Source organism: Schistocerca serialis, chromosome 4, assembly GCF_023864345.2.
Source record: "Schistocerca serialis cubense isolate TAMUIC-IGC-003099 chromosome 4, iqSchSeri2.2, whole genome shotgun sequence".
In the NCBI taxonomy this organism is placed as follows: domain Eukaryota; kingdom Metazoa; phylum Arthropoda; class Insecta; order Orthoptera; family Acrididae; genus Schistocerca; species Schistocerca serialis.
Genome location: NC_064641.1, coordinates 233,218,891 through 233,244,406, shown reverse-complemented (window position 1 = coordinate 233,244,406; position 25,516 = coordinate 233,218,891). Strand labels below are relative to the sequence as shown.

Here is a 25,516-nt window from a genome sequence, read left to right as displayed (position 1 = left end):
TGCGAAGAATGGGAGTATTGCAAAAGCAGAGCAACGCCTATGCTTCATTGCTGCACAGCAAGCACAGTTACAGTAACGAACGCAGACGGTACTTTATGACTGCACTCAGAACTTGGTCCCGCAAACTCTACAACACGAAGTGATAACATGCCACATCTGAGTTCCACCGCTCCAATCCGTTTATGAGAAATGCAGAGGCAGCCAAAACCGTCGTCCATACTGTACTTGAGACACCACGGTGTGGACAGGTTCGCTGACACCTCTATTTAAACGAAAGCAAGTGTTCGCCTAGCCTGATACAATGATCTGATATCTGATTTAAACATCCCTGTTTTTGATAGGTCGTTCTCGGCGTCTGAGAAGGTCGATAACACTTTTACACTGGAGCTCTACATGAGGGAAATTATGTCATAAGTCTAATGTTTCAAGATTCAGGTTTGACTTAAACAGACACTGTTGGGTAGCTAATACATATTTCATCACCTACATAATGAATTATTATTGTAATTTATTATTATTGTTGTATAGCGTGAGTGTGGCTGTAGGTGTATGTTCAAATTTGCCTTTTTAAGGTGAAGACACACACACACACACACTTTCAAGCAAACGCAGCTCTCCCACACACACAGGACCTCTGCCTTATAAAGCGGTAGTGAGGTACGATCATCACAGTCCGTTTTTTTTTTCAACGTTTTAAAATCTGTGTTCACATTTGTTTCCGATTAGTGATTCTTTTCTATCGCCTACTGGTCGCTGGTGATTGTCGTGGAAGCAGAAAGTTTCTGTTTTAATGCTATCAGTATTACTGCTACCGTCCTTTCTAATAACCATAAGGAAATTAATAATTTGTAATAACTGTCTGACTTAGTAGTGCACTGGCAAAAGAATTAAGATGTATGCAAATATGTTTCTGTCAAAACAGTGAGCAATTAATACAGAGGAACAGTTTAGGCACCAGTGACTTAAATACTGTGTGTTTCTATTCTCAGTAATGTGTAAGACGGCAAAATCCACTCAAACAAATATACGCAACAAAAGATTTTTATTTTATAAATAATACATTCAGTATTTCAATAAATACAAAGAGTCACATACTAGTCACCTGCACAGCAGGAATGAATACTTTTTATCGGAGTATTACGTGAAAATAAAACATAATATAATAATGGCGTTTGACGAGGGCCTCCCGTCGGGTAGACCGCTCGCCTGGTGCAAGTCTTTCGATTTGACGCCACTTCGGCGTCGATGGGGATGAAATGATGATAATTAGGACAACACAACACCCAGTCCCTGACCGGAGAAAATCTACGACCCAGCCGGGAATCGAACCCGGGCCCTTAGGATTGACAGTACGTCGCGCTGACCACTCAGCTACCGGGGGCGGACAATAAAACATCATATGCACTGTGCCACAGAAGTTTCGTTGAAGCCTATCTCTCCACATTGGCTGTAGACAAAATCTATGGTATGAATATATGAGACTCCTCCAAAATTAGTTTCACGAAGTCTTCTCCTTTACTTTAAGAGCCACGAATCTCTTGCAATAGCAGGCCGTCTTGTACAGCAAATAGACCACCACGGACGCCACTGCAACAACGAATCCGATGACGTCGAGCAGCAGCAGCTGCCACCAGGTCAGGTCGAGGGCTGCACTACGCATGTGTGGAGCACCCTTGTGGCGTATCACGTACTCGATCCACCACGCGGCATTATCCAGAGACCTCTCCTGGTGCTCACGGAATACTGCTGAGAGTCGCTTCATGTTCTCTCGGTAGCTGTGCGAAAAATAGGGAAATAATCGTAGGGTGCAAGTAATAATTAGAAGTTACTGCAGAAGTTGAGTGCGAGAAAAAATAATGAAACTCAGTTAATCAAACAGGAATTAAGTTTAAAAGAAAAAATATTAGTATGTATTACGAAAATCTTTGTAAAAGTGACACTAAACATAATATAATGGAGTCAGATAAGGTTCAGAAAGAGGAAGCAAACTACAACCGCGAGAGATCAATCTGTATATAGAATTATATTTCTTACGTAGAAATTGTCCTTTGTATGTCTATAGCAACGAAACGTCACATACAAGTACATTCAGAATTTGTCATTACTCTGCTAAAGAAAACGAATCAATATAAGGCTGAACTTTTTGACAAAGTAGAAATCTCTGGAAGCAAGCTACAGCTCAGCTCGAGAAATACTGGGGGAAAATATCAGTTTGTTACCTTGATAACACAAATGAAATTTTAATATTTCTCATCAAAATTAAAATATGTTAACTTACCTATCATTTCCAAGAACTGTGTGAACCGCTTTCAGAACGGTATCGGTAGTGACATCTTTGAATGACAGACGGTACCCAATTCCTGCCTGCACCATTTTAGCCACATTGTGCTCTTGATCTCCCATGAAAGGAATGCCAATTAGAGGCACTGCGAAGTAACTTGCTTCATTCATGCTCTGGAGTCCTCCCTGAGTGATGAACAGACGAATGTTTGGATGTGCTGAAAAAGCGGAAAGACAGGTAATAAACGTGGTCTGTACAGAGCTCTTCGCACAGGAATGCTACAGTGTACAGAAGCTTACCCAAGACGTCCTGCTGGGGCAGCCACTTGGCTATCATGACGTTCTCCGGCTGTCCAGGCAGGCTGTCCACCTCCCACTTCCAGAGCACCCGCTGTGGTAACTGCGCGAAAGCTTCGAGGAACGCTCGCCTCTTATGCTCTGGCAGTGCAATACTTTTCACATTGCTGCCGAGGCTGAAGTAAATCACACCATCTGTTGCACCATCAAGGAAATTTTTGATATCCTGCAAAATAAATAGCCCCTTGGGAGTAACTACATTATATAGACAAATTGATAACTTAGAGAATGTGCTACAAAAACGGAAAACTATCCAAGATACTCATTTTATTGAGCTGGATCGTAAATTTCTTTCGATCTTAAGCACAATAAACACTGTACCGAACACTTGTAACAAGTGTAAACAGGATGTCAAATTATTTTCATCACAATGTACCTTATTCTAAAGGTTAAAAGCTGGTAATATCACTTACATCATTGAGCCTATGGGTATTTCAAGGTTATTGCTACATCCTTTTCCCAGAAATGTTAGTCCCCAATATGCTGGAAAAGTGTCTGTGTAGTTTGAAAGTTATGAATAAGAACTAGTCATAAGTTGAGGATATGAACTGATGTGGTGTGCTTACATACATTTTCTTAGTGATAACTGAGAACATTTATACATTTACACGTAAAGCTTTTAGTGTTACCAGCTATCAATCATACCTTAGTTTTTCACCACATGATTTTCTATAGCTAACTCATTTTAAATCACTAAATATTAAGCCATAAATTAAAGTTTCACTACTTGTCTCACCAGTACATGTCTGAGGTTGGAAAAGAAGAGATTACGTTTAACCCAAATTTCATGTGTGCTTACGAGCTTATTTCCAAAATGTAACTAACAACTGCTGAGAAGCTTAAAAAGATGCCAAGACGTTCTGCCAGACCACCCACTACCTTACTCAAGCTGGCTGTAGAGCTGCCTAAAGCCAGTTCAAATGAGATACATGTGTTATTATTATTATTACACATTTGTCTGGAATGACCAAAGAACGTGACAACATGACAGCTCCTAGGTATTGTGTGTACGCCATTCATGAATAAAAGTCAGCAAAAGACATCGGGTTATCGGAACTTCAATCCCAGAATCAGCCATCAGACGCAATGCAACCGTTAAAATAAATTGGTACCTACATCCTTCCAACAAAATGATTTCACTCTACTCATAAATATAGATAGCCAAAAGATTTATAAAATCCCTTTGATATAATTTCACATTTCCTCGTGAATTTTGAACAACACTCGTAACAAACCTGGGAGTCTGTGACTTTGTCCAAGTTAACAATATTATTTATGCTTGGCTTCAAAGCCACACTAAACGTATTTTCCTGTATTTTTGTTCAGTGTAGTTGGCTGGATCGAGTGCATGCCAATGGACATGACTTCTTCTTCTTCCTTAGCATTTGTCCCACATGCCGGCGGTGTCCACTGTTTCGGTTCTCTGTCACCATTTTGTCCAATCTTCTGACTGATCAGTGTGCAGGATTGTAATCTTCAAGCAGAGTTTCAAGCCATCGCTCCCTAGATCATGTTACTGCCTGTTTAAATTTACTCTCAAACTAAATACAATCTTTGCCGCTGTTGTATGTCCTCCAAGAATAACTCCGTGCCATTTTAGAAGGCTTTCTCTCCTCTTGTCCACATTTGGCACTGACCATATAAATTACGAAATCCTCATTTGTAACGTGATCGTGTACTGTTAATCAAGATGTCCACCTCAGAAACTTTGCTTCTTCGACAGCAGATCGTTGCTTCACTTCTTTATTTGAAGTGCAGCATTCAGCAACGTTTTCTGAACGGATTACAAACCTGTATACTTCCGACTTCAGAAAATTTGTAAAACATAACTTTATACAATGCCTGACATAAAAAAATTGAAGCATCCAGCAGAAGTGGGTTGGATGTAAATGTAACTTCCTATAGGTTCACACTAACGGTAGATGTGTAAATGATTAAAGTTGCAGTTCTCTGCAACAGGTAGAATGCCCACCATACTGCATTAGTATTGTCACCAGGACTTTCTCTGGTGAGTACCGCTCCGCTAATTCCTTTAAATATTACTCGTTTCATCGATGGTTTAGCCACACATCGTTATCTCTGTTGATGTTCCTTAAATAAGTTACAGTGTCTCCAGTTGATTACTATTTGCTATGCTAAGTCTCATACAAAAACTTATCTTCGTCACTTTCTATGTGTTATAGAAGACACTGAAACTAATTTTATTTGTATATAAGTCGCTTGATAGTTTTTACTATATTGTTGTTTGCTCTTACTACTTTCTAGCAATACCAGTACCCCTCTTTCCCATGTTGTTGATTGCTTTTACTCTTTTGTACCAATACCAGTACCCCTCAAGCAATTCAATGTTACTGATGGAATTAAAAACTTCAGACATCGAATTTTTAAATATTTGTTTCTTTTATTCTTTGTAGTTTGTTTGTCGTAGGTTACATGTAAGGTACCATATCATAAAGATCATCGCTTTTATTGAATATTGTGACCTGCGGTTTTTCATGTGATTTTTTTAACTCATTTCTATACCTTTCATGTTTGCAGATAAGTAATTATATTCCAAATTTGCTTTGGTTTTCTAAAGTACACACAGTTAAATATTCGTGATTCGATAAGCTTGTCTTAACATTTAGCATTGTTAACTAGATATGTAAACGATGTAATTTTGAGTATATAATTTTTCCATTACATTTGCAGCAACTACTAACATTTAAATAAATGGTCATCAGCCTTAATAGTTATATTTTATCTATAAAAATATACAAGGAGACTGAAAATTCACAAACGTCAGGTAGAAATATGACATGTGGCGCTTCCACACTGCAGCCAATAGCAATTTTCATTTTCCAGAATGAGCAAAATAAACGGTGTAATTATGTCCTCATACACAACACTGTTCATTGTAGTTTCAAAGAAAGTAGGGCCCACTGTTTGACGATGTGATGCAGCGCACTACACACCGATTTTCTAACAGCACAAGGTGTTTTCACGAAATAATAGTGTTTTTTCGGTTGATCAAATTCAAGTATTTTGTCTACTCATGTATCTACTAACAAAGAAACGTAACCAGCACGATCTCATAATATAAAGCGAAAAAAAGCACACTTGCATGATTATCAGCCCCAGAAATTGACCGTGTTGGAAAATTTGTGCCATAATTTTTTACAGTACTCAGTTATGGCCTTCTGAAAGTACAACTTTTAAACTTTCGCGTGCATTGTTTGCTTGTCACTCGCTTCGGCCTATTTTAACCTCCTAATGCCCGAGTGCGAAATACTGTACAGTGGAGTGACAACCAGTGCCCTCCTATTCACGAGATTTCAAAGGCTAGGGAAGACGAGGGGCAAGATGGATATATCTGATAACCGTGATTTGAAAAATCTTATTCGAGAACACATGTTATCTTATGCACAAAAAAAAATGGGAAGTCATAACAGAATGAAATATGTCAACCTCATGCACATGTACGTTCAATATCATTTTAACAATCTATATATGTACCTCAAATCAAAACGAGTAAACCTAAGAAACTGAAGAAACATTACGAAACGAAGTTTGTGACTTCTTCATTACCATTTAATCATGCCAATCACGTTGAAGAATAGTGCATCTTCGGCAAATGTAGTTTAGTTTAACAGCGTCAGATTTAAAATTCAAAGAAAATAACGCACAACAGCGATGTTAATAATTAAATAGTGCTATGTTACTTCTTTAATCACATATCCATTCATTTCATTCATTTACACTGTATTTCTGAATTGCGATATAACGGAGAAATCTCTGTCACCATGTAAAGGTCAGAAACTGCACATTGACACAGCTAATAAAAGCATGTAACCAACTTCAAAATAATATCTCACTGGCCTCTACGGGAAGGACTGACTCGGTATGCAGAAAAGTTAAAACAATCTCCTGTGAAACTAAAAGTAACGGCGGTGACACTAAGAATGGTACGGGAATTACACTGTTGAATGCAGCAGAGAAAGCGAATAGGTGGAAGGAGTAAATTGAGGGCCTCAGTGAGAGCGAGAACTTACCTGATGAGCTGATAGAACAGGAAACAGCCTTCGATATTGATGAGTTAAATGATCCAGTATTAAAATCAGGATTTAGAAGAATTTGGAAGACTTAAAATCAAATAAGGCAGAAGGGAAGCCGCAACATAACGATTACACACGTTGGTGTGTAGTATGTATCAGACTGGTGGTATGCCATCAAACTTCCGCGAAAACATCATCCGGACACTTGCGGAGATATCAAGAATTATTGCACAATCAGCATAACAGCTTATGCGTCCCAGTTGCTGACAATAACATACAGAAAACTGGAAAAGAAAATTGAGAATCTGTGGATGACGATCAGTTTGGCCTTGGGGAAGGTAAGGGCACCAGAGAGGCAGTTCTGACATAGCAGTTGATAAAAGAAGCAAGACTGAAGAAAAATCAAGGCATGTTCGTATGATCTGTCGACATAGAGAAAGCGTTCCACAATGTAAAATGGCGCAAGTTATTAGAAATCACGAGAAAAATAGGGATAAGCTATAGGAAAATACGGACAACATATTCAAGAACCAAGAGATAACAAAAAGAGTGGAATACCAAGAACGGACGACAAAGAGTGTTAGACAAGGACGTAGTCTTTCACCCCTGACATTCAATCTATGCAGCGAACAAGCAGTGGCGGAAATAAAATAACGATTCAAGAGTGTGATTAAAATTCAGTGTGCAAGTATATCAATGGTAAGATTCGCTGGTGACATTGCTATCCCAAGTGAAACTGAAGAAGAATGAAAGATCCTGTTGAATAGAAGGAACAGGCTACTGGGTTCAGGATATGGACAGAAGGTAAATCGAAGAAAGACAAAAGTAATGAGAAGTTGCAGAAATGAGGACAGCAAGAAAATTAACAGAAAATTTTATCACGAATTAGATGATATTAAGGAATTCTGTTACCTAGGGAGCAAAATAACCGATGACGGACGGAGCAAGGAGGACATAAAAAGCGAACCAGCACTGGCAAAAATGACACTCTGCGCCAAGAGAAGTCTACTGGTATCAAACATAGGCCTTAAGTTGAGGAAAAAATTTCTGAGAATATGCGTTTTGAGCACAGCATTGTATAGTAGTGAGACGTAGGCTGTGGAGAAATCGCAACAGAAGATAATTGAAGCATTTGAGATGTGGTGCTACAGAAGAATGTTAAAAATTAGATGGACTAATAATGTGAGGAATGAAGAGCTTTTCCAGAGAACCGGTGAGGAACGGAATATATTGAAAACTCTGATAAGAAGAAGAGATAGCATGATAGCACATCTGTTAAGATATCAGGGATTAACTTCCATCAAATAGTTAAGGACGTAGGTTGGAGTTGTTATTAAGACGAAGTGGATGACACAGGAGAGTAATTCGCATCAATCCAGTCAGAAGACTGATGGCCTAGAAAAAAGAAAAGAAACTTTTCCTCCCTGACCTATACAGTACTTCACACTCAGACATTAAGCGGGCCTCCACTATGGTGGAATGCATGACAAACTAATGGTGCACGCGTAGTTCCCAGACTATATTTTCAGAAGGTCATAGGTTGGTACTATCAGAATTATGGCCGAAATTTTCGTGCCAGACAGGTTCTTGAGGATAGTCTCTTGCTAGTGTGCTTTCTTCTTCGTTAAATAAGTGGTCTAGTTAGTGACATTTCTTTGTAAGAAGAAATCGTGTCTCATCAGTTAAGGAAGTGTAGTCCAGCTCTGCTGTTGCGTAGGTATAAACAAATGTCTGAAACAATGGAACCCACAGTACAGGAGACATCTCAATCCGTGGCCTTCAATTTCTGCGCACTACAAATAAAAACTTAAGCTCTCGCATCTTCATCTCCAACAGATGAACGCTGAACCGGACAGACAGTCTCCTCAAGCTTTTCGAAGAAGAACGAAACATCCTTTCACTAGCCATAGCCAGTTTGAAAATAACCGGTCTACCCGTTATCTGCTTGCCTGCAACTGTTCCATATTCCTGGAAACGGCGATTAATTTCGTTACTGTGGAACCGTTCATGACTGAGGCATCTGGATATTTCCCACGAATCACGTCTACAACACGTTGCCTGTAGATGATCAGCAAAACACTGTTCGATAATGATAACTCGTTTTTCATGGAAAAAAGATACGTTGACCTATCTATGAACTGCACAATACAACAGACATCGTGTGTGTTGTACCTACTGCATTAGGACCTTTGTTTGTTGTCGGTATACATGTGTCGCCATTTTGCGGTGGTTGATTGAACGAATGAAGTGCAACTGCAGTTTACAGACATTTATTTTCATATATTTGACAGATGGACAGCACTGTATATGTTACCTAAATAGGAATATTACCCAAATTCAAATTCAGTTACATTGCTTTTAATATGTTGTTGTTGCTAAATGGTGGCCATAAAAACAGAGAAAAATAGTTCCCTTTGGAATTAAGAGTAACTGAAACAATATTAAAGACAGTCGTTGCAGACTTCAGCAATGGAGTTTTCAGTATGGTACAAGTTTATTAGTTATACGAAATTTAACGATAGTGTACGATGAACAATGGCAGGTAATTTTTCAAGTCTTTTTCTGTAATTTGAGATCGGATGTATAATTGGAGGATGATAACCGTGTGTGTTACAATGAGTTTGTTCAAGATCTTGGTCAACAGTGAGTGGTAGCACACTTGTCCATGTAGCATCATTTCCCTTCTTTAACAGGGTGATGAGTTTGCTTGTGTAAGTAGACACGGTGCATTGAAGTTGAGATGGGGCTAACAGAGAATGCTTGGAGCGGAGACCATGGGCTCGTGGCAAACAATTGTCCAGCTTTATTTCCTTGCCCAGCCTAATGTCCACCCATGTGCTGAAAGGCTCTGTGTGAGCGGTGGGCAGAGGGCCACTGCCTAATGTTTTGTGGACCAACTTTGTAGATGGACATCGGTCACTTTAGAAAACACAGGCTGCAGGAAATGATGTGCTAATCTCGTTATCTGTCCCCCCCCCCTGCCCTTTTCCCCTATCATGTCTCCCACCAGGCACCAGGGCAGCTACCACAGGAGACATGTGATTGGTCCGCCTGACACTTCATGCAGGTGCATGAAAGGTGACCTACATATCTAACCGTAGTTTTTGATGTTTTTCTAGGTTATACTGTCGCAGAGACACAAAATCTTTCTGAACGAATTTACAGTTGGGAGATGTAGGGAACGTGTAAAAAATTTCCTTTAAAATAAGACTGTTAGGCGGCTGACAACGAGAAGAGATCTTTTTCATTGAATTTCACCTATAAAGTCTAGATTCTCACAGAATGACGATTTCATTGTAGAATATGTTTCCTATCAGGTCTTGCAAATTCATAATGAAGTTACTTCATCACTTTCCTCACAATAACGTCTTTAACTGTGGACGTGTGCTTGACTAACTGTCCTTAAATCAGTCTGACACTATTCGCAATCTTGTGAGTTCCTACAAGTATGGCATTATCGACAACTGACACAATTCTGCTCGTCATCTCCTTCTGACAGAAAACATCTTTATGCATGCTTCATACACGCAACCTGTTGTCACACACTGAGCGTTCAGTGAAGTGCGTGACAATATTTTAACGAACAGCATACAATTTACTCAACAGATTCAGTGGACCAAGGGTCTGTGTGCTGTGTAATGAATTACGTGTGTCAATCAATAAAAGCTCAATTATCAAAAAGTAATCAAATAATTATCGGAGAATTCTTTGCACCCTATAAAGGCACACTAGTAAGTTCAAGGCGAAATTATTTGTCATGGATTAGCGAAAGTAGATTTTTCTACTTACCCTAGGAAGTGGCTTCCGCTCTTTCTCCAGATGCAGTCCCGTCAACTCGATGATATTAGGCAGCAGCGGTCGCGGATAGTTGACGCTGAAGTGGTTGTTTGCAAGAAGGAGGCTGAAGTTTCTGTCGATTTCGTATATATGGGGGATACCGGGACCAAAATACTTCCTAACGAGCTCATTTTGCGATGGTATCACTTCGTAGTTCATTATGTAAGTACATCGTGCTATAAGGTAGGCATTATACAGCCTTTGCCAGAAGGACATGTGGTCTGTATACCCAAGCATGACATCGGGAGAGTATGCCGGGTTGTTGGGATTCCCAAAAGAATCCAGTACTGCAGCGGGAGCGCCCAGAGACACGAAGGCAATTGTTGGTGGGTATCCCAGGAGATGAATCAAGCCATAATAGCAATAATACATTAACTTTTCTATGATTATTACGTCGAAAGATTGTTGGGACCTGCGAACAAAGTTAAGAGGTCGTATTATCTCAGCACTGAAATTTTGAGAACGCAAAATATATCATTCAATTCAAACATCATAATTACCGAAGGAAATCCTTAATCTGTTGGGACTCTAACTGGATCTCGCAAATCGCCTTTCCTGCAGGAGTCCAGGCACTCATCGCTTCCATTGGGCTTTTGTCTGCCATTGATACAAAGTCAAATGATGTCTTCCAGTATTCGTACGTTGCCGACAGATCAATTTCGGTGTAATTCTGGATATTTTTCTAATGGAAGAAATTTTTTTTAGTGAGAAATGTCCTTACATATGTAACAATAACAATAATGAATTACATTCTAATGCCTAAAAGTTGAGCTAAGGCAAGGAAAAGCAAGAACAAGGGAAAGTTATCACCCGTAATCATAGCATTTTGAAAGTGCTTTTTTATGAGTTATATCTCCGTAAAATGACCTGTACCCTACTTCGAGCAGGTTACTGATTTAAAGACAACGGTAAGTAGAGCAGCAGACTGGCAGTTCCTGAGTCGTATTTTCATTTTCGTTGCGAGCAGAGAGTAGTCTCTTGGTGAGATTTACACTGTAAGGCGTCACGGTCGTCATTTAGACTCTATTTTGTAACGTGGACTCCTCAGGTGCCTAGCGGGTGCCTAGAAACAGTTCGAACCCAGAGAACTGTCTAAGAAGCATGGAATGAGCTACAAAGTGACGGAACCTGCCCCTTTAGCTGCGCTTCCCGATGCAAGCTTGTTTGGTGGTACTCTGGAGTTAGATATTTCGAGTCTTGGTGGTATATGAAATTTCGGTACCTGTATGTCCCAAGCAAGAGGAACAGAGGCGGTGGCGTAAATCTCCCTGATCATCAGACTGTAGCTCCTCAAAACTTCTCTGCGTTGTTTCATGGAGTGACAGCATGTAGCGTTGTTTATAGTAATTGCGGGATGGGGATACTAAGCTTAGCTGTTTCCTTGTTACTATTCAAGGGAAGATGGATATGCGCTGGTACTGATATTTACATCCTCACGGCACCCTCCCTTCAGCCAACAGTGCCACATATCTCCTCCGCTTTTGAGACCGTTAATCAACTGTCTGCAGAACTTACAACTACTTGAAAGTTTAGCGCTGGATGCCATACACACAGCAGTGCTTGTGCAGTTCACGGAAGTTAAGTAATGGTGCTGTCTAGCGTAGTGCCAGTGGCATCGAGACACCCTAAGCGGCGAATATGTCCTTCACAGATGAATTAGGCTTCTGCTTGCAGCATTAATTTTCATCGCACGGTCATTTCGAAAGAAAGTCGTTGCCATTTCCGTTAGAGGAATATCGTGGACAGTTTTATGATTGACAATGCATCATACTGAAGTGCTCAGATATTCGTTGATGATCAGCTGTATATCTTTCATCCCCTGAGGTACGCTGATTACGTACTGCAACCACATGACCCGAACAGGTGGCTGAGACAATGGTATGATACTGAACTCGTATTCTGGTGGACAGAAGTTCAAATGTCGCTCTAGCCATCCTGATCTAAGCTTTCCGTGGGTTCCATAAATCACTGAAAGCAAATCCTCTGATGGTCCCATTGAAAATAACACAGCTAATTTCCTTTTCTTTCGTTCCCAAATCTGAGTTTCTGTCCTGTCTATAACGACACCGTCTGCGACGGGGTTTAACCGTAATTATTCTTCCTACTTCTTTGTAACTACACTAGGAATGAACTAAACAGTTTCTTACTAACAAAAAGCGATAACCAGATAATATATTCTAGAAACCTGTTAATAATATAATAATTAATTATTTAATATATTTAATGTAGGCCATGAAGCACACCTAAAGCAACAAAGTAATATACAGAAATGTAGTAATGTTTTCTAAGTGTTGTATGTGTTGAAGCATACATACTGAACTTCCGTTTATTTTAAACTTATTTAAGATCCTAAACAATCTATTCATACTAATTAGAATTAATAAGAGCAGGCAATAGGAGCAGAACATCGGCCATATGTCTCATGTTCAAGCAAGTGCGGCGATAATTGGGAATAGGGAAATTATAGTAAGATACCTTTCCTCCAGATGATTTTTAACCTTACAATCATTTTGAAACGAAATCTTATAAACAAATGTCGCACTGTGCACTTTTGTTATTTTGGACCGTTACAGAAATATGTATCAAAAAAATGGTTCAAATGGCCCTGAGCACTATGCGACTTCTGAGGTCATCAGTCAACTAGAACTTAGAAATACGTAAACCTAACTAACCTAAGGACATCACACACATCCATGCCCGAGACAGGATTCGAACCTGCGACCGTAGCGGTCGCTCGGCTCGAGACTGTAGCGCCTAGAACCGCACGGCCACTCCGGCCGGCAAATATGTATCCTCACAAATATTTACGAGGGTTGCCCAGAAAGTAATGTACTGCACTTTTTTCTCAGCCAAAAACAAAGCTAAGAATGCGAAACGTTATTTATGTATTATTTGAAGTCTTCTGAGTGAGCTCGCCAAGTTTCCGTCACATCCGACTGATAGTGTGGCTGCAGGACAGTTTCAAAATGGCAACTGTAGCCGATGTAGGCCACAAGAAATGTGCCGACATTGAATTTCTCACTGCAGAGAAAGAAATTTGGGGAATATTCACAAATGATTGTGCAAAGTCTATGGAGCATCTGCTGTCAACAGAAGTACAGTTTGTCGCTGGGGGCGGAGGGTGAGGTTATTAGGTGGCGGTTCGACGCAGCTCCACGATTTTCAGCGGTCGGGGAGACCACCACGGCTGTCACACCTGACATGTTGCAGCAACTGCTACCGCCAATAAGGTCATGATCACCATATTTTGGAACTGTGAAGATGTGATTATCATTGATGTGATGCCAACAGACGGTGCCACTAATTCAGAAGCATATGTCAACACATTAACAAAAGACGCGCTTCCGGCGAATTCGGCACCACAGCAACCCAGGAGATGTTACCTGCAACAAGATAACGCTCGGCCCCACACAAGTCTGAGGATTCTGAACACATCGCAAAAAGGGGTTGGTCAGTGTTACCCCATGCATGGGGCTAAGAAATGAAAGAGGAAGCCGCCTGGTAGAATTCTGCACAGAGCACAACTTAATCATAGCTAACACTTGGTTTAAGAATCATGATAGAAGGTTGTATACATGGAAGAACCCTGGAGATACTAAAAGGTATCAGATAGATTATATAATGGTAAGACAGAGATTTAGGAACCAGATTTTAAATTGTAAGACATTTCCAGGGGCAGATATGGACTCTGACCACAATCTATTGGTTATGACCTGTAGAATAAAACTGAAGAAACTGCAAAAAGATGGGAATTTAAGGAGATGGGACCTGGATGAACTGAAAGAACCAGAGGTTGTACAGAGTTTCAGGGAGAGCATAAGGGAGCAATTGACAGGAATGAGGGAAAGAAATACAGTAGAAGAAGAATGGGTAGCTTTGAGGGATGAGGTATTGAAGGCAGCAGAGGATCAAGTAGGTAAAAAGACGAGGGCTAGTAGAAATCCTTGGGTAACAGAAGAAATATTGAATTTAATAGATGAAAGGAGAAAATATAAAAATGCAGTAAATGAAGCAGGCAAAAAGGAATACAAACGTCTCAAAAATGAGATCGACAGGAAGTGCAAAATGGCTAAGCAGGGATGGCTAGAGGACAAATGTAAGGATGTAGAGGCTTATCTCACTAGGGGTAAGATAGATACTGCCTACAGGAAAATTAAAGAGACCTTTGGAGATAAGAGAACCACTTGTATGAACATCAAGAGCTCAGATGGAAACCCAGTTCTAAGCAAAGAAGGGAAAGCAGAAAGGTGGAAGGAGTATATAGAGGGTCTATACAAGGGCGATGTACTTGAGGACAATATTGTGGAAATGGAAGAGGATGTAGATGAAGATGAAGTGGGAGATACGATACTGCGTGAAGAGTTTGACAGAGCACTGAAAGACCTGAGTCGAAAGAAGGCTCCCGGAGTAGACAACATTCCATTGGAACTACTGACGGCCTTGGGAGAGCCATTCCTGACAAAACTCTACCATCTGGTGAGCAAGATGTATGAAACAGGCGAAATACCCTCAGACTTCAAGAAGAATATAATAATTCCAATCCCAAAGAAAGCAGGTGTTGACAGATGTGAAAATTACCGAACAATCAGTTTAATAAGCCACAGCTGCAAAATACTAACACGAATTCTTTACAGACGAATGGAAAAACTAGTAGAAGCCGACCTCGGGGAAGATCAGTTTGGATTCCGTAGAAATACTGGAACACGTGTTGCAATACTGACCCTACGACTTATCTTAGAAGAAAGATTAAGGAAAGGCAAACCTACGTTTCTAGCATTTGTAGACTCAGAGAAAGCTTTTGACAACATTGACTGGAATACTCTCTTTCATATTCTAAAGGTGGCAGGGTAAAATACAGGGAGCGAAAGGCTATTTACAATTTGTACATAAACCAGATGGCAGTTATAAGAGTCGAGGGACATGAAAGGGAAGCATTGGTTGGGAAGGGAGTAATACAGGGTTGTAGCCTCTCCCAGATGTTATTCAATCTGTATATTGAGGAAGCAGTAAAGGAAACAAAAGAAAAATTAGGAGTAGGTATTAAAATCCATGGAGAAGAAGTAAAAACTTTGAGGTTTGCCGATGACATTGTAATTCTGTCAGAGACAGCAAAGGACTTGGAAGAGCAGTTGAAGGGAATGGATGGTGTCTTGAAGGGAGGATATGAGACGAACATCAACAAAAGCAAAACGAGGATAATGGAATGTAGTCGAATTAAGTCGGGTGATGTTGAGGGTATTAGATTAGGAAATGAGACACTTAAAGTAGTAAAGGAGTTTTGCTATTTGGGGAGCATAATAACTGATGATCGTCGAAGTAGAGAGGATATAAAATGTAGACTGGCAATGGCAAGGAAAGCGTTTCTGAAGAAGAGAAATTTGTTAACATCGAGTACAGATTTGTGTCAGGAAGTCATTTCTGAAAGTATTTGTATGGAGTGTAGCCATGTATGGAAGTGAAACATGGACGGTAAATAGTTTGGACAAGAAGAGAATAGAAGCTTTCGAAATGTGGTGCTACAGAAGAATGCTGAAGATTAGATGGGTAGATCACGTAACTAATGAGGAAGTATTGAATAGGATTGGGGAGAAGAGAAGTTTGTGGCACAACTTGACCAGAAGAAGGGATCGGTTGGTAGGAGCTCCACTGCAGACCACCCCTACGTGTTCACATGTTAACCCAACGACACCGTCAATTACGATTTCATTGGGAACGGAACCATCGAAATTTAACCGCCGATCAATGGAAACTTGTCGGCTCTTTGGATGAATCACATTTTTGCTACATTAGGTTCATGGTCGTCTGCACAAACGCCGTCATCGAGGTGAATGGCGGCTCGTAACGTGCAGAAAGTCACTGACGCAGGCTGGTGGGAGCAGTATTATGCTACGGGAAACATTCTCATGTTCTTCCATGGGACCTGTGGTACTAATCGAAGACACGCTGCTGGCTTGAACCACCTGCATCCATTCGTGCATGGTGTTTTCCCCGACAGCGATGTCATCTTTAAACAGTAGAATTGTCCATGTCTCGTCCACACCCGACGCGCGTCTCTACGAACTGTCTGTGTGAGTTTGAGATACTAACGTGGCCAGCAATACTCCCAAAACTGACCCTGATAAAACATGTGGGACCAGCTCAGACCCCAAATCTATCCCGATGCCAGTATCCGGGATATCAAGGAACCGTGTTACAGTAGTTTGAGGAACGTTATAGTGAACTCACGTTGATGTCTCGGCAGCGAAATTCGTTCTCAAGTAAATCCTATCGAACCCATCTGGGTCGCTATCGGGTGCCATCATCGCGTACGCAAATCGGCAGCCCGTTATTTACGCGCATTACATGACCTGTGAACAGACATCTAATGCCACACATCTCCGCAAACCTACTAACAAACAATCCGATCCCCGATACGCAGAATCAGTGATGTATTTCGTTCCAAAGACGGACAAACAAGCTATTAAGCAGGTGGTAGTAATGTTTTGGCTTATCAGTTCCTGTTTTACTTTGGGTATGTGCATCGTTCTACATCTACATCTACATCTACATTTATACTCCGCAAGCCACCCAACGGTGTGTGGCGGAGGGCACTTTACGTGCCACTGTCATTACCTCCCTTTCCTGTTCCAGTCGCGTATGGTTCGCGGGAAGTACGACTGTCTGAAAGCCTCCGTGCGCGCTCTAATCTCTCTAATTTTACATTCGTGATCTCCTCGGGAGGTATAAGTAGGGGGAAGAAATATATTCGATACCTCATCCAGAAACGCACCCTCTCGAAACCTGGCGAGCAAGCTACACCGCAATGCAGAGCGTCTCTCTTGCAGAGTCTGCCACTTGAGTTTGCTAAACATCTCCGGGAACGCTATCACGGTTACCAAATAACCCTGTGACGAAACGCGCCGCTCTTCTTTGGATCTTCTCTATCTCCTCCGTCAAACCGATCTAGTACGGATCCCACACTGATGAGCAATACTCAAGTATAGGTCGAACGAGTGTTTTGTAAGCCACCTCCTTTGTTGATGGACTACATTTTCTAAGCACTCTCCCAATGAATCTCAACCTGGTACCCGCCTTACCAACAATTAATTTTATATGATCATTCCACATCAAATCGTTCCGCACGCATACTCCCAGATATTTTACAGAAGTAACTGCTACCAGTGTTTGTTCCGCTATCATATAATCATACAGTAAAGGATCCTTCTTTCTATGTATTCGCAATACATTACATTTGTCTATGTTAAGGGTCAGTTGCCACTCCCTGCACCAAGTGCCTATCCGCTGCAGATCTTCCTGCATTTCGCTACAATTTTCTAATGCTGCAACTTCTCTGTATACTACAGCATCATCCGCGAAAAGCCGCATGGAACTTCCGACACTATCTACTAGGTCATATATATATATTGTGAAAAGCAATGGTCCCATAACACTCCCCTGTGGCACGCCAGAGGTTACTTTAACGTCTGTAGACGTCTCTCCATTGATAACAACAGGCTGTGTACTGTTTGCTAAAAATTCTTCAATCCAGCCACACAGCTGGTCTGATATTCCGTAGGCTCTTACTTTGTTTATCAGGCGACAGTGCGGAGCTGTATCGAACGCCTTCCGGAAGTCAAGAAAAATAGCATCTACCTGGGAGCCTGTATCTAATATTTTCTGGGTCTCATGAACAAATAAGGCGAGTTGGGTCTCACACGATCGCTGTTTCCGGAATCCATGTTGATTTCTACGTAGTAGATTCTGGGTTTCCAAAAACGACATGATACTCGAGCAAAAAACATGTTCTAAAATTCTACAACAGATCGACGTCAGAGATATAGGTCTATAGTTTTGCGCATCTGCTCGACGACCCTTCTTGAAGACTGGGACTATCTGTGCTCTTTTCCAATCATTTGGAACCCTCCGTTCCTCTAGAGACTTGCGGTACACGGCTGTTAGAAGGGGGGCAAGTTCTTTCGCGTACTCTGTGTAGAATCGAATTGGTATCCCGTCAGGTCCAGTGGACTTTCCTCTATTGAGTGATTCCAGTTGCTTTTCTATTCCTTGGACACTTATTTCGATGTCAGCCATTTTTTCGTTTGTGCGAGGATTTAGAGAAGGAACTGCAGTGCGGTCTTCCTCTGTGAAACAGCTTTGGAAAAAGGTGTTTAGTACTTCAGCTTTACGAGTGTCATCCTCTGTTTCGATGCCATCATCATCCCGTAGTGTCTGGATATGCTGTTTCGAGCCACTTACTGATTTAACGTAAGACCAGAACTTCCTAGGATTTTCTGTCAAGTCGGTACATAGAATTTTACTTTCGAATTCACTGAACGCTTCACGTATAGCCCTCCTTACGCTAACTTTGACATCGTTTAGCTTCTGTTTGTCTGAGAGTTTTTGGCTGCGTTTAAACTTGGAGTTGAGCTCTCTTTGCTTTCGCAGTAGTTTCCTAACTTTGTTGTTGTACCACGGTGGGTTTTTCCCGTCCCTCACAGTTTTACTCGGCACGTACCTGTCTAAAACGCATTTTACGATTGCCTTGAACTTTTTCCATAAACACTCAACATTGTCAGTGTCGGAACAGAAATTTTCGTTTTGATCTGTTAGGTAGTCTGAAATCTGCCTTCTATTACTCTTGCTAAACAGATAAACCTTCCTCCCTTTTTTTATGTTCTTATTAACTTCCATATTCAGGGACGCTGCAACGGCCTTATGATCCCTGATTCCCTGTTCTGTACATACAGAGTCGAAAAGTTCGGGTCTGTTTGTTATCAGTAGGTCCAAGATGTTATCTCCACGAGTCGGTTCTCTGTTTAATTGCTCGAGGTAATTTTCGGATAGTGCACTCAGTATAACGTCACTCGATGCTCTGTCCCTACCACCCGTCCTAAACATCTGAGTGTCCCAGTCTATATCTGGTAAATTGAAATCTCCACCTAAGACTATAACATGCTGAGAATATTTATGTGAAATGTATTCCAAATTTTCTCTCAGTTGTTCTGCCACTAATGCTGCTGAGACGGGAGGTCGGTAAAAGGAGCCAATTATTAACCTAGTTCGGTTGTTGAGTGTAACCTCCACCCATAATAATTCACAGGAACTATCCACTTCTACTTCACTACAGAATAAACTACTACTAACAGCGACGAACACTCCACCACCGGTTGCATGCAATCTATCCTTTCCAAACACCGTCTGCACCTTTGTAAAAATTTCGGCAGACTTTATCTCTGGCTTCAGCCAGCTTTCTGTACCTATAACGATTTCAGCTTCGGTGCTTTCTATCAGCGCTTGAAGTTCTGGTACTTTACCAACGCAGCTTCGACAGTTGACAATTACAATACCGATTGCTGCTTGGTCCCCACATGTCCTGACTTTGCCCGCACCCGTTGAGGCTGTTGCCCTTTCTGTACTTGCCCGAGGCCATCTAACCTAAAAAACCGCCCAGCCCACGCCACACAACCCCTGCTACCCGTGTAGCCGCTTGTTGCATGTAGTGGACTCCTGACCTATCCAGCGGAACCCGAAACCCCACCACCCTATGGCGCAAGTCGAGGAATCTGCAGCCCACACGGTCGCAGAACCGTCTCAGCCTCTGATTCAGACCCTCCACTCGGCTCTGTACCAAAGGTCCGCAGTCAGTCCTGTCGACGATGCTGCAGATGGTGAGCTCTGCTTCCATCCCGCTAGCGAGACTGGCAGTCTTCACCAAATCAGATAGCCGCCGGAAGCCAGAGAGGATTTCCTCCGATCTATAGCGACACACATCATTGGTGCCGACATGAGCGACCACCTGCAGATGGGTGCACCCTGTACCCTTCATGGCATCCGGAAGGACCCTTTCCACATCTGGAATGACTCCCCCCGGTATGCACACGGAGTGCACATTGGTTTTCTTCCCCTCTCTTGCTGCCATTTCCCTAAGGGGCCCCATTACGCGCCTGACGTTGGAGCTCCCAACTACCAGTAAGCCCACCCTCTGCGACTGCCCGGATCTTGCAGACTGAGGGGCAACCTCTGGAACAGGACAAGCAGCCATGCCAGGCCGAAGATCAGAATCAGCCTGAGACAGAGCCTGAAACCGGTTCGTCAGACAAACTGGAGAGGCTTTCCGTTCAGCCCTCCGGAATGTCTTTCGCCCCCTGCCACACCTTGAGACGACCTCCCACTCTACCACAGGTGACGGATCAGCCTCAATGCGGGCAGTATCCCGGGCAACCACAGTCGTAGTCCGATCATGGGATGCGTGGGACGAGTTGGCCGTCCCCGACAAACCCCCATCCGGACCCCCACAGTGATGCCCATTGGCAACAGCCTCAAGCTGACCGAAGCCAACACTGCCTGAAGCTGGGAGCGAAGGGATGCCAACTCAGCCTGCATCCGAACACAGCAGTTGCAGTCCCTATCCATGCTAAAAACTGTTTTGAAAAGAACGTCTGAACTAATCTACAGAGAGCGCAAACAAATCGACAAAATTTAAACGGTTATTAAAATACAAGATTGCCTAGTAAATGCAGTAATGCTGCTACTTGCGCACTGCTGACACTGCTCGGCGGCGGAAGGAGACTACGCGAATTTACACTATTCAGGTACTAAAACGCGATGCTACACTCTCAAATACTATAATACGCCCGAAATTTATGAATTAAACAATGCAAGTACCAAAAATACGCAAAGAAATTAAGAATTAAACTATGTAACAAATGAGTGAGCTAGGAGTATACGACTTACTGCTGCAGCTGCTTATACAACGGTGGCAGGGAGCACACTGACTGTGACCAACCGACACTGGCCGTTCGAAACAAAAACAGAAGACAAACGACTACGCGAATTTACACTATTCAGGTACTAAAACGCGATGCTACAACTCTCAAATACTATAATACGCCCGAAATTTATGAATTAAACGATGCAAGTACCAAAAACACGCAAAGAAATTAAGAATTAAACTATGTAACAAATGAGTGAGCTAGGAGTATACGACTTGCTGCTGCAGCTGCTTATCTAACGGCGGCAGGGAGCACACTCAACAATAATTAACAGACAGATATCCTAATTCTTTATGAGGATACGTATTTCGGTAAGTCATACAACAATCCCATTTATCAGTGATATGTCGCAGCCCCTCTGGCCCGGATGTATGATCCTGTTAGGTATAATGTCGTAAAGCAGTTATATTCTCCCCTGAGCCAAGCTGGCCTGGATACTGACACCAGGATGGATTTGATGTCTGATCTTGTCAAGCACGTTTTGTCAGGGTCAGACTTGAGGACATTGCTGGCCACAGCAGTAGCTCAAAATCAGACAGTTTATAGAGAGACACGTGTCGTGTGTGAACGAGTGTACTGAAAAATGTCTCCACAACACTGTCACGTGGGAGGCAACTCCTATCTTCTTCCAGTTACGCTTCTTCTTCTTTTCATTCTTCACACAGTCACGCCAGTTTCTTCTCCTATAGTTTCATTACTCGCTTTTTTATCACGTTCCTCATGTGTCCGTGCTTATCGTAATGAGTGTAAATTGGAAAATGTACTGTACCCAGTTAGATGTAGGAGCCCTAGATTTGGTAGTGGAAATAAATCAATAAATAAGGAAGTAAAAGCTAAAAATAAGCGTGAATGTGGCTCAAATGGCTCAAATGGCTCTGAGCACTATGGGACTTAACTTCTGTGGTCATCAGTCCCCTAGAACTTAGAACTACTTAAACCTAACTAACCTAAGGACATCACACACATCCATGCCCGAGGCAGGATTCGAACCTGCGACCGTAGCAGTCCCGCGGTTCCGGACTGCGCGCCTAGAACCACTAGACCACCGCGGCCGGCTAAGCGTGAATGTAACTGCTTGATAGACATGTATTAAAACCAATGGAAATGCCTTTGTATAATGTAGCGAACAGTATGAAATGAAATTAATATAGTAGTGTATTAAAAGTATCTTGCACAACAATAATGCAAATGACTGGCACTGCGATACTGCAATGACTGCCGTTCACAATGGCAACTAAAAATCCTTCAATTTTGAACTTGAGAGACACGTGTACAGATTATCTGAAGGAATTTAATTAATCTATGATTTACTATTCATTAACAACTAAGCCGCATTGAAATTCCAGTAACAAAAATTATGTCATATTTGCTACAGAATGGTTGAACTCAAAATAAGTAGCATCATACAGATTTCAAAAGCACCATCTAGTATCTTTGGCACGGAATTTGAAATATTGTAACAATATATGATGTCTGAGTGATAAACCTACATACATTAAACATATCTACATGCTTTATTAGGTGTCTGACGCTGAAAATCAGTTTGAAAAGCAAACAAATTTCCGTAAACATTTCTGTATCGTTACATGGGGTTAAGACACAGCTGCACGTCTTCTCTCGTGCTTAATGACGGTAAAGGTCACGCTTGTAGCAAAAGACTGCTTCAGTTTTTAACCGAAAGAATATTTTTTATGACATTCGTTTCAGTATGTGCAGACTTCGAAGCTGTGTAACAAGACGGTAGCTTAATTCATAGAGCAATCTTAAGCTGACACATGTGCTGCGAGTTTATAGAGCACCTTCCTCTGCAAGTTTAACGAGTGGTCACCGGCAGTTCTGCGACTAAGGCTTTACGATGGATTTGTCCCTCAATAAAATTACGGCATCCATCCAGAGTCGCATAATAACATCTCAGTTGATAACAGCAGCTACAGTATCTCAGTAACAGGCTATCGTCTGCCCCAGCTTCCCAAAAGTGCATCGCATCATCAAACCGGGGTCGATCTTCTAGTGCTCCTAAAAGTGGGAGGGAACATTGGATCGCCGGCAGCTCGATAGCAAACGACTCCAGGTTCCGAAGTCCAGGAGAGGAACGTGATCAATACATGCCACTGTTATATTGCCGTCTAATGACGTCATGTGATAAAAGGAAAGAGTGATAAATCGAAAAAATGCATTGGATCCTTGAGCATAAATCCACGATTTCGCTATTTTTACGTAATTTAACGGCAGTTAAGGCTGTAAAGAAATCAGGTAATTGCCGACCAAGGACCATTACTCATCAAATGAACCTTTTCGGGGTATGCTATAACAGACGATAAATTTAAATTACATTTGTGACGTCTACAGAGTTTTAAATGTCTGCACAGTGATCTTTCTGGTATCTCTCGCCAACATAACTCTGCAGATTGTTCGTGGAATTCATCCTGCTCCGAACAATAACCTTCAGTGAGGAAAAGTGCCGTCCAAGCTGTACAAAAACTACATTCCTTGTCAAAGATTCCTTCTCTACCTATTATGACAGTGATATTCTCTGTACAGCCAAAGGTTTACTTACTCTTATGGGGTCCGCTGTGATGAGTGTGACCTGGTGGCCTCTTCTGACGAGCTCGAGGGCTATCAGTCGGAAAGGCAGCTGGTGGCTGATGGACGGTGTCGGGATGATGCCCAGAATCCTGGCAGAATTTGTAGCTCGAGCTGCCAGCATCAGCACCAGGTATAGCGTCACAGAGCTCCTCATAGCGAAATAACCAATCGTGCACCTGCAGACAGAGGCAAGGACTACATAAAAGCACTGTACCGATCTGCTACAGAGAAAAAGAATAACTAAAGCACAATCCCTGACACTGCCGTGTTTCTGGAAGTTTTCTCTCAACAGCCGCGTGGGAAAGAATCGAATATTTATTATGGCTACTCTCTGTATTAGTCCCAGACCACCAAGGTATGTAAAAAGGAATATTGGATGATTCTATGTCAAGTGGACTACGACGCGCAACAATCTAAGATTTCTTTTTAAATTTTACGTGGAGCATTGTTAAACGATCAAATGAAGATAGGCAAATTTCTAGCTCACAAACGTTTTGAGTAGAGACGTCACCTGTTCAGATGTGCTAAAGAACGGCAGCGCCACGAGAGGCGTATGCTGTCACCTAGGACCTCGACTCCGCCGGGAGAAGAATCGGAAGGCGTCTGGATACAGCCGCATCTGTTCTGCCGTTTATGTGCTAGCGCGTAGCCTCGGTAATAGGTCCAGTCACGGACGGGGAATTCGCTGAGTAATGCTAGCTAGTACTCCTCCAACTGAGGGATTAGTAATCATGACTTGGCGACTCGTGTGCTTGAGTTTTATCTCCCTTGTGACACTAAGTAGAGTTTGGGTCTGAAGATTGTCTCAAAACTCCGTAAAACATGACTTTATAGATTATCTTCTTGTTTCACTTATCTCGTTAAGTTTCATAAGTGTCTGCCAACATTGGGTGCATGGCTCTCTCAGGGCGATATGAGCTGCGCAAAGTGGAATGATGTCGATATCTATGTCATGTTGACTCAGCTAAAACTTTCTTTGCAGAGCATGAAATAGGACTCTATTGACATTTTCGTGGTACAAGAGCACGAAGATTGAAAATGACCGATGCTTATGTGGACAAGGCAACGTTTGCTTGGCTTGCTGTAAGTTAGATGGCGCTGGTCGTACACCTTCACTGTGTTTTGCAATACAGAAATATCCATCATACTTTTGACCAGAAAACAGACAATGTAAGCGAATAAGTATATCTGTATATGTTCTGAAATAATAGCTGAAATATAACAAGTAATGGAACACTGGGAAAAGTCCTGAAGGATAATTTGTTGTTTAAAGTACAAATTAAGGAATGCTATTTAACGCAAGTTTCCACATATCGGAAAGGTGGTTTCGCAAGTTATGCAATCTTACGAAATTAAGACAGTTGAAGTATAATTAATTATGCAGCGTAAAACATGTAGCGCGAGCAGAGAGTTAAAACACAGTGGCATCGGCGAATAAAGTTCATTTAATAGCACGATACATCTCAAATTCAGCAACAAGAACTTAAAGTTCGTAAGTGAAAAATCTCAGTTACAGACTCAACGAAAATTATAGTTCATTATTGTCAATGACTATCGCGAGAAACATCTAGTAAGTTCACATCGAATCTCGCAGAGAAGAAAGCTAGCAGTCACTTTTAATAATACTGTTAATTCACATAAATAGTACCGTTATCGTTGTCGAAACCGGCA

General features: G+C 41.8%; 1 protein-coding gene across 1 annotated transcript; it reads right to left on the bottom strand.

The window, feature by feature from the left end:
• Positions 1–1,023: 1,023 nt before the first annotated feature.
• Positions 1,024–24,455, bottom strand: LOC126473718 (UDP-glycosyltransferase UGT5-like). The gene is made up of 7 exons (XM_050100964.1): positions 24,357–24,455; positions 23,817–24,021; positions 11,009–11,190; positions 10,461–10,920; positions 2,581–2,803; positions 2,279–2,498; positions 1,024–1,775 (listed from the first exon to the last, which is right to left on the bottom strand). Exons 2-7 carry the CDS (start codon positions 23,997–23,999, stop codon positions 1,499–1,501), a joined length of 1,545 nt encoding a protein of 514 aa, XP_049956921.1. The 5' UTR covers positions 24,000–24,021; positions 24,357–24,455; the 3' UTR covers positions 1,024–1,498.
• Between the last annotated feature and the right edge of the window lie 1,061 nt (positions 24,456–25,516).

Excerpts from the sequence above, each read along its gene's own strand:
- LOC126473718 (XM_050100964.1), bottom strand. The coding sequence starts at position 23,999 with ATGAGGAGCTCTGTGACGCTATACCTGGTGCTGATGCTGGCAGCTCGA. Across the intron at positions 10,921-11,008 it reads CAGATTAAGGATTTCCTTCG|GTCCCAACAATCTTTCGACG; the intron begins GTAATTATGATG and ends CTTTGTTCGCAG. Across the intron at positions 2,804-10,460 it reads AGCGGAAGCCACTTCCTAGG|GATATCAAAAATTTCCTTGA; the intron begins GTAAGTAGAAAA and ends TTTATTTTGCAG.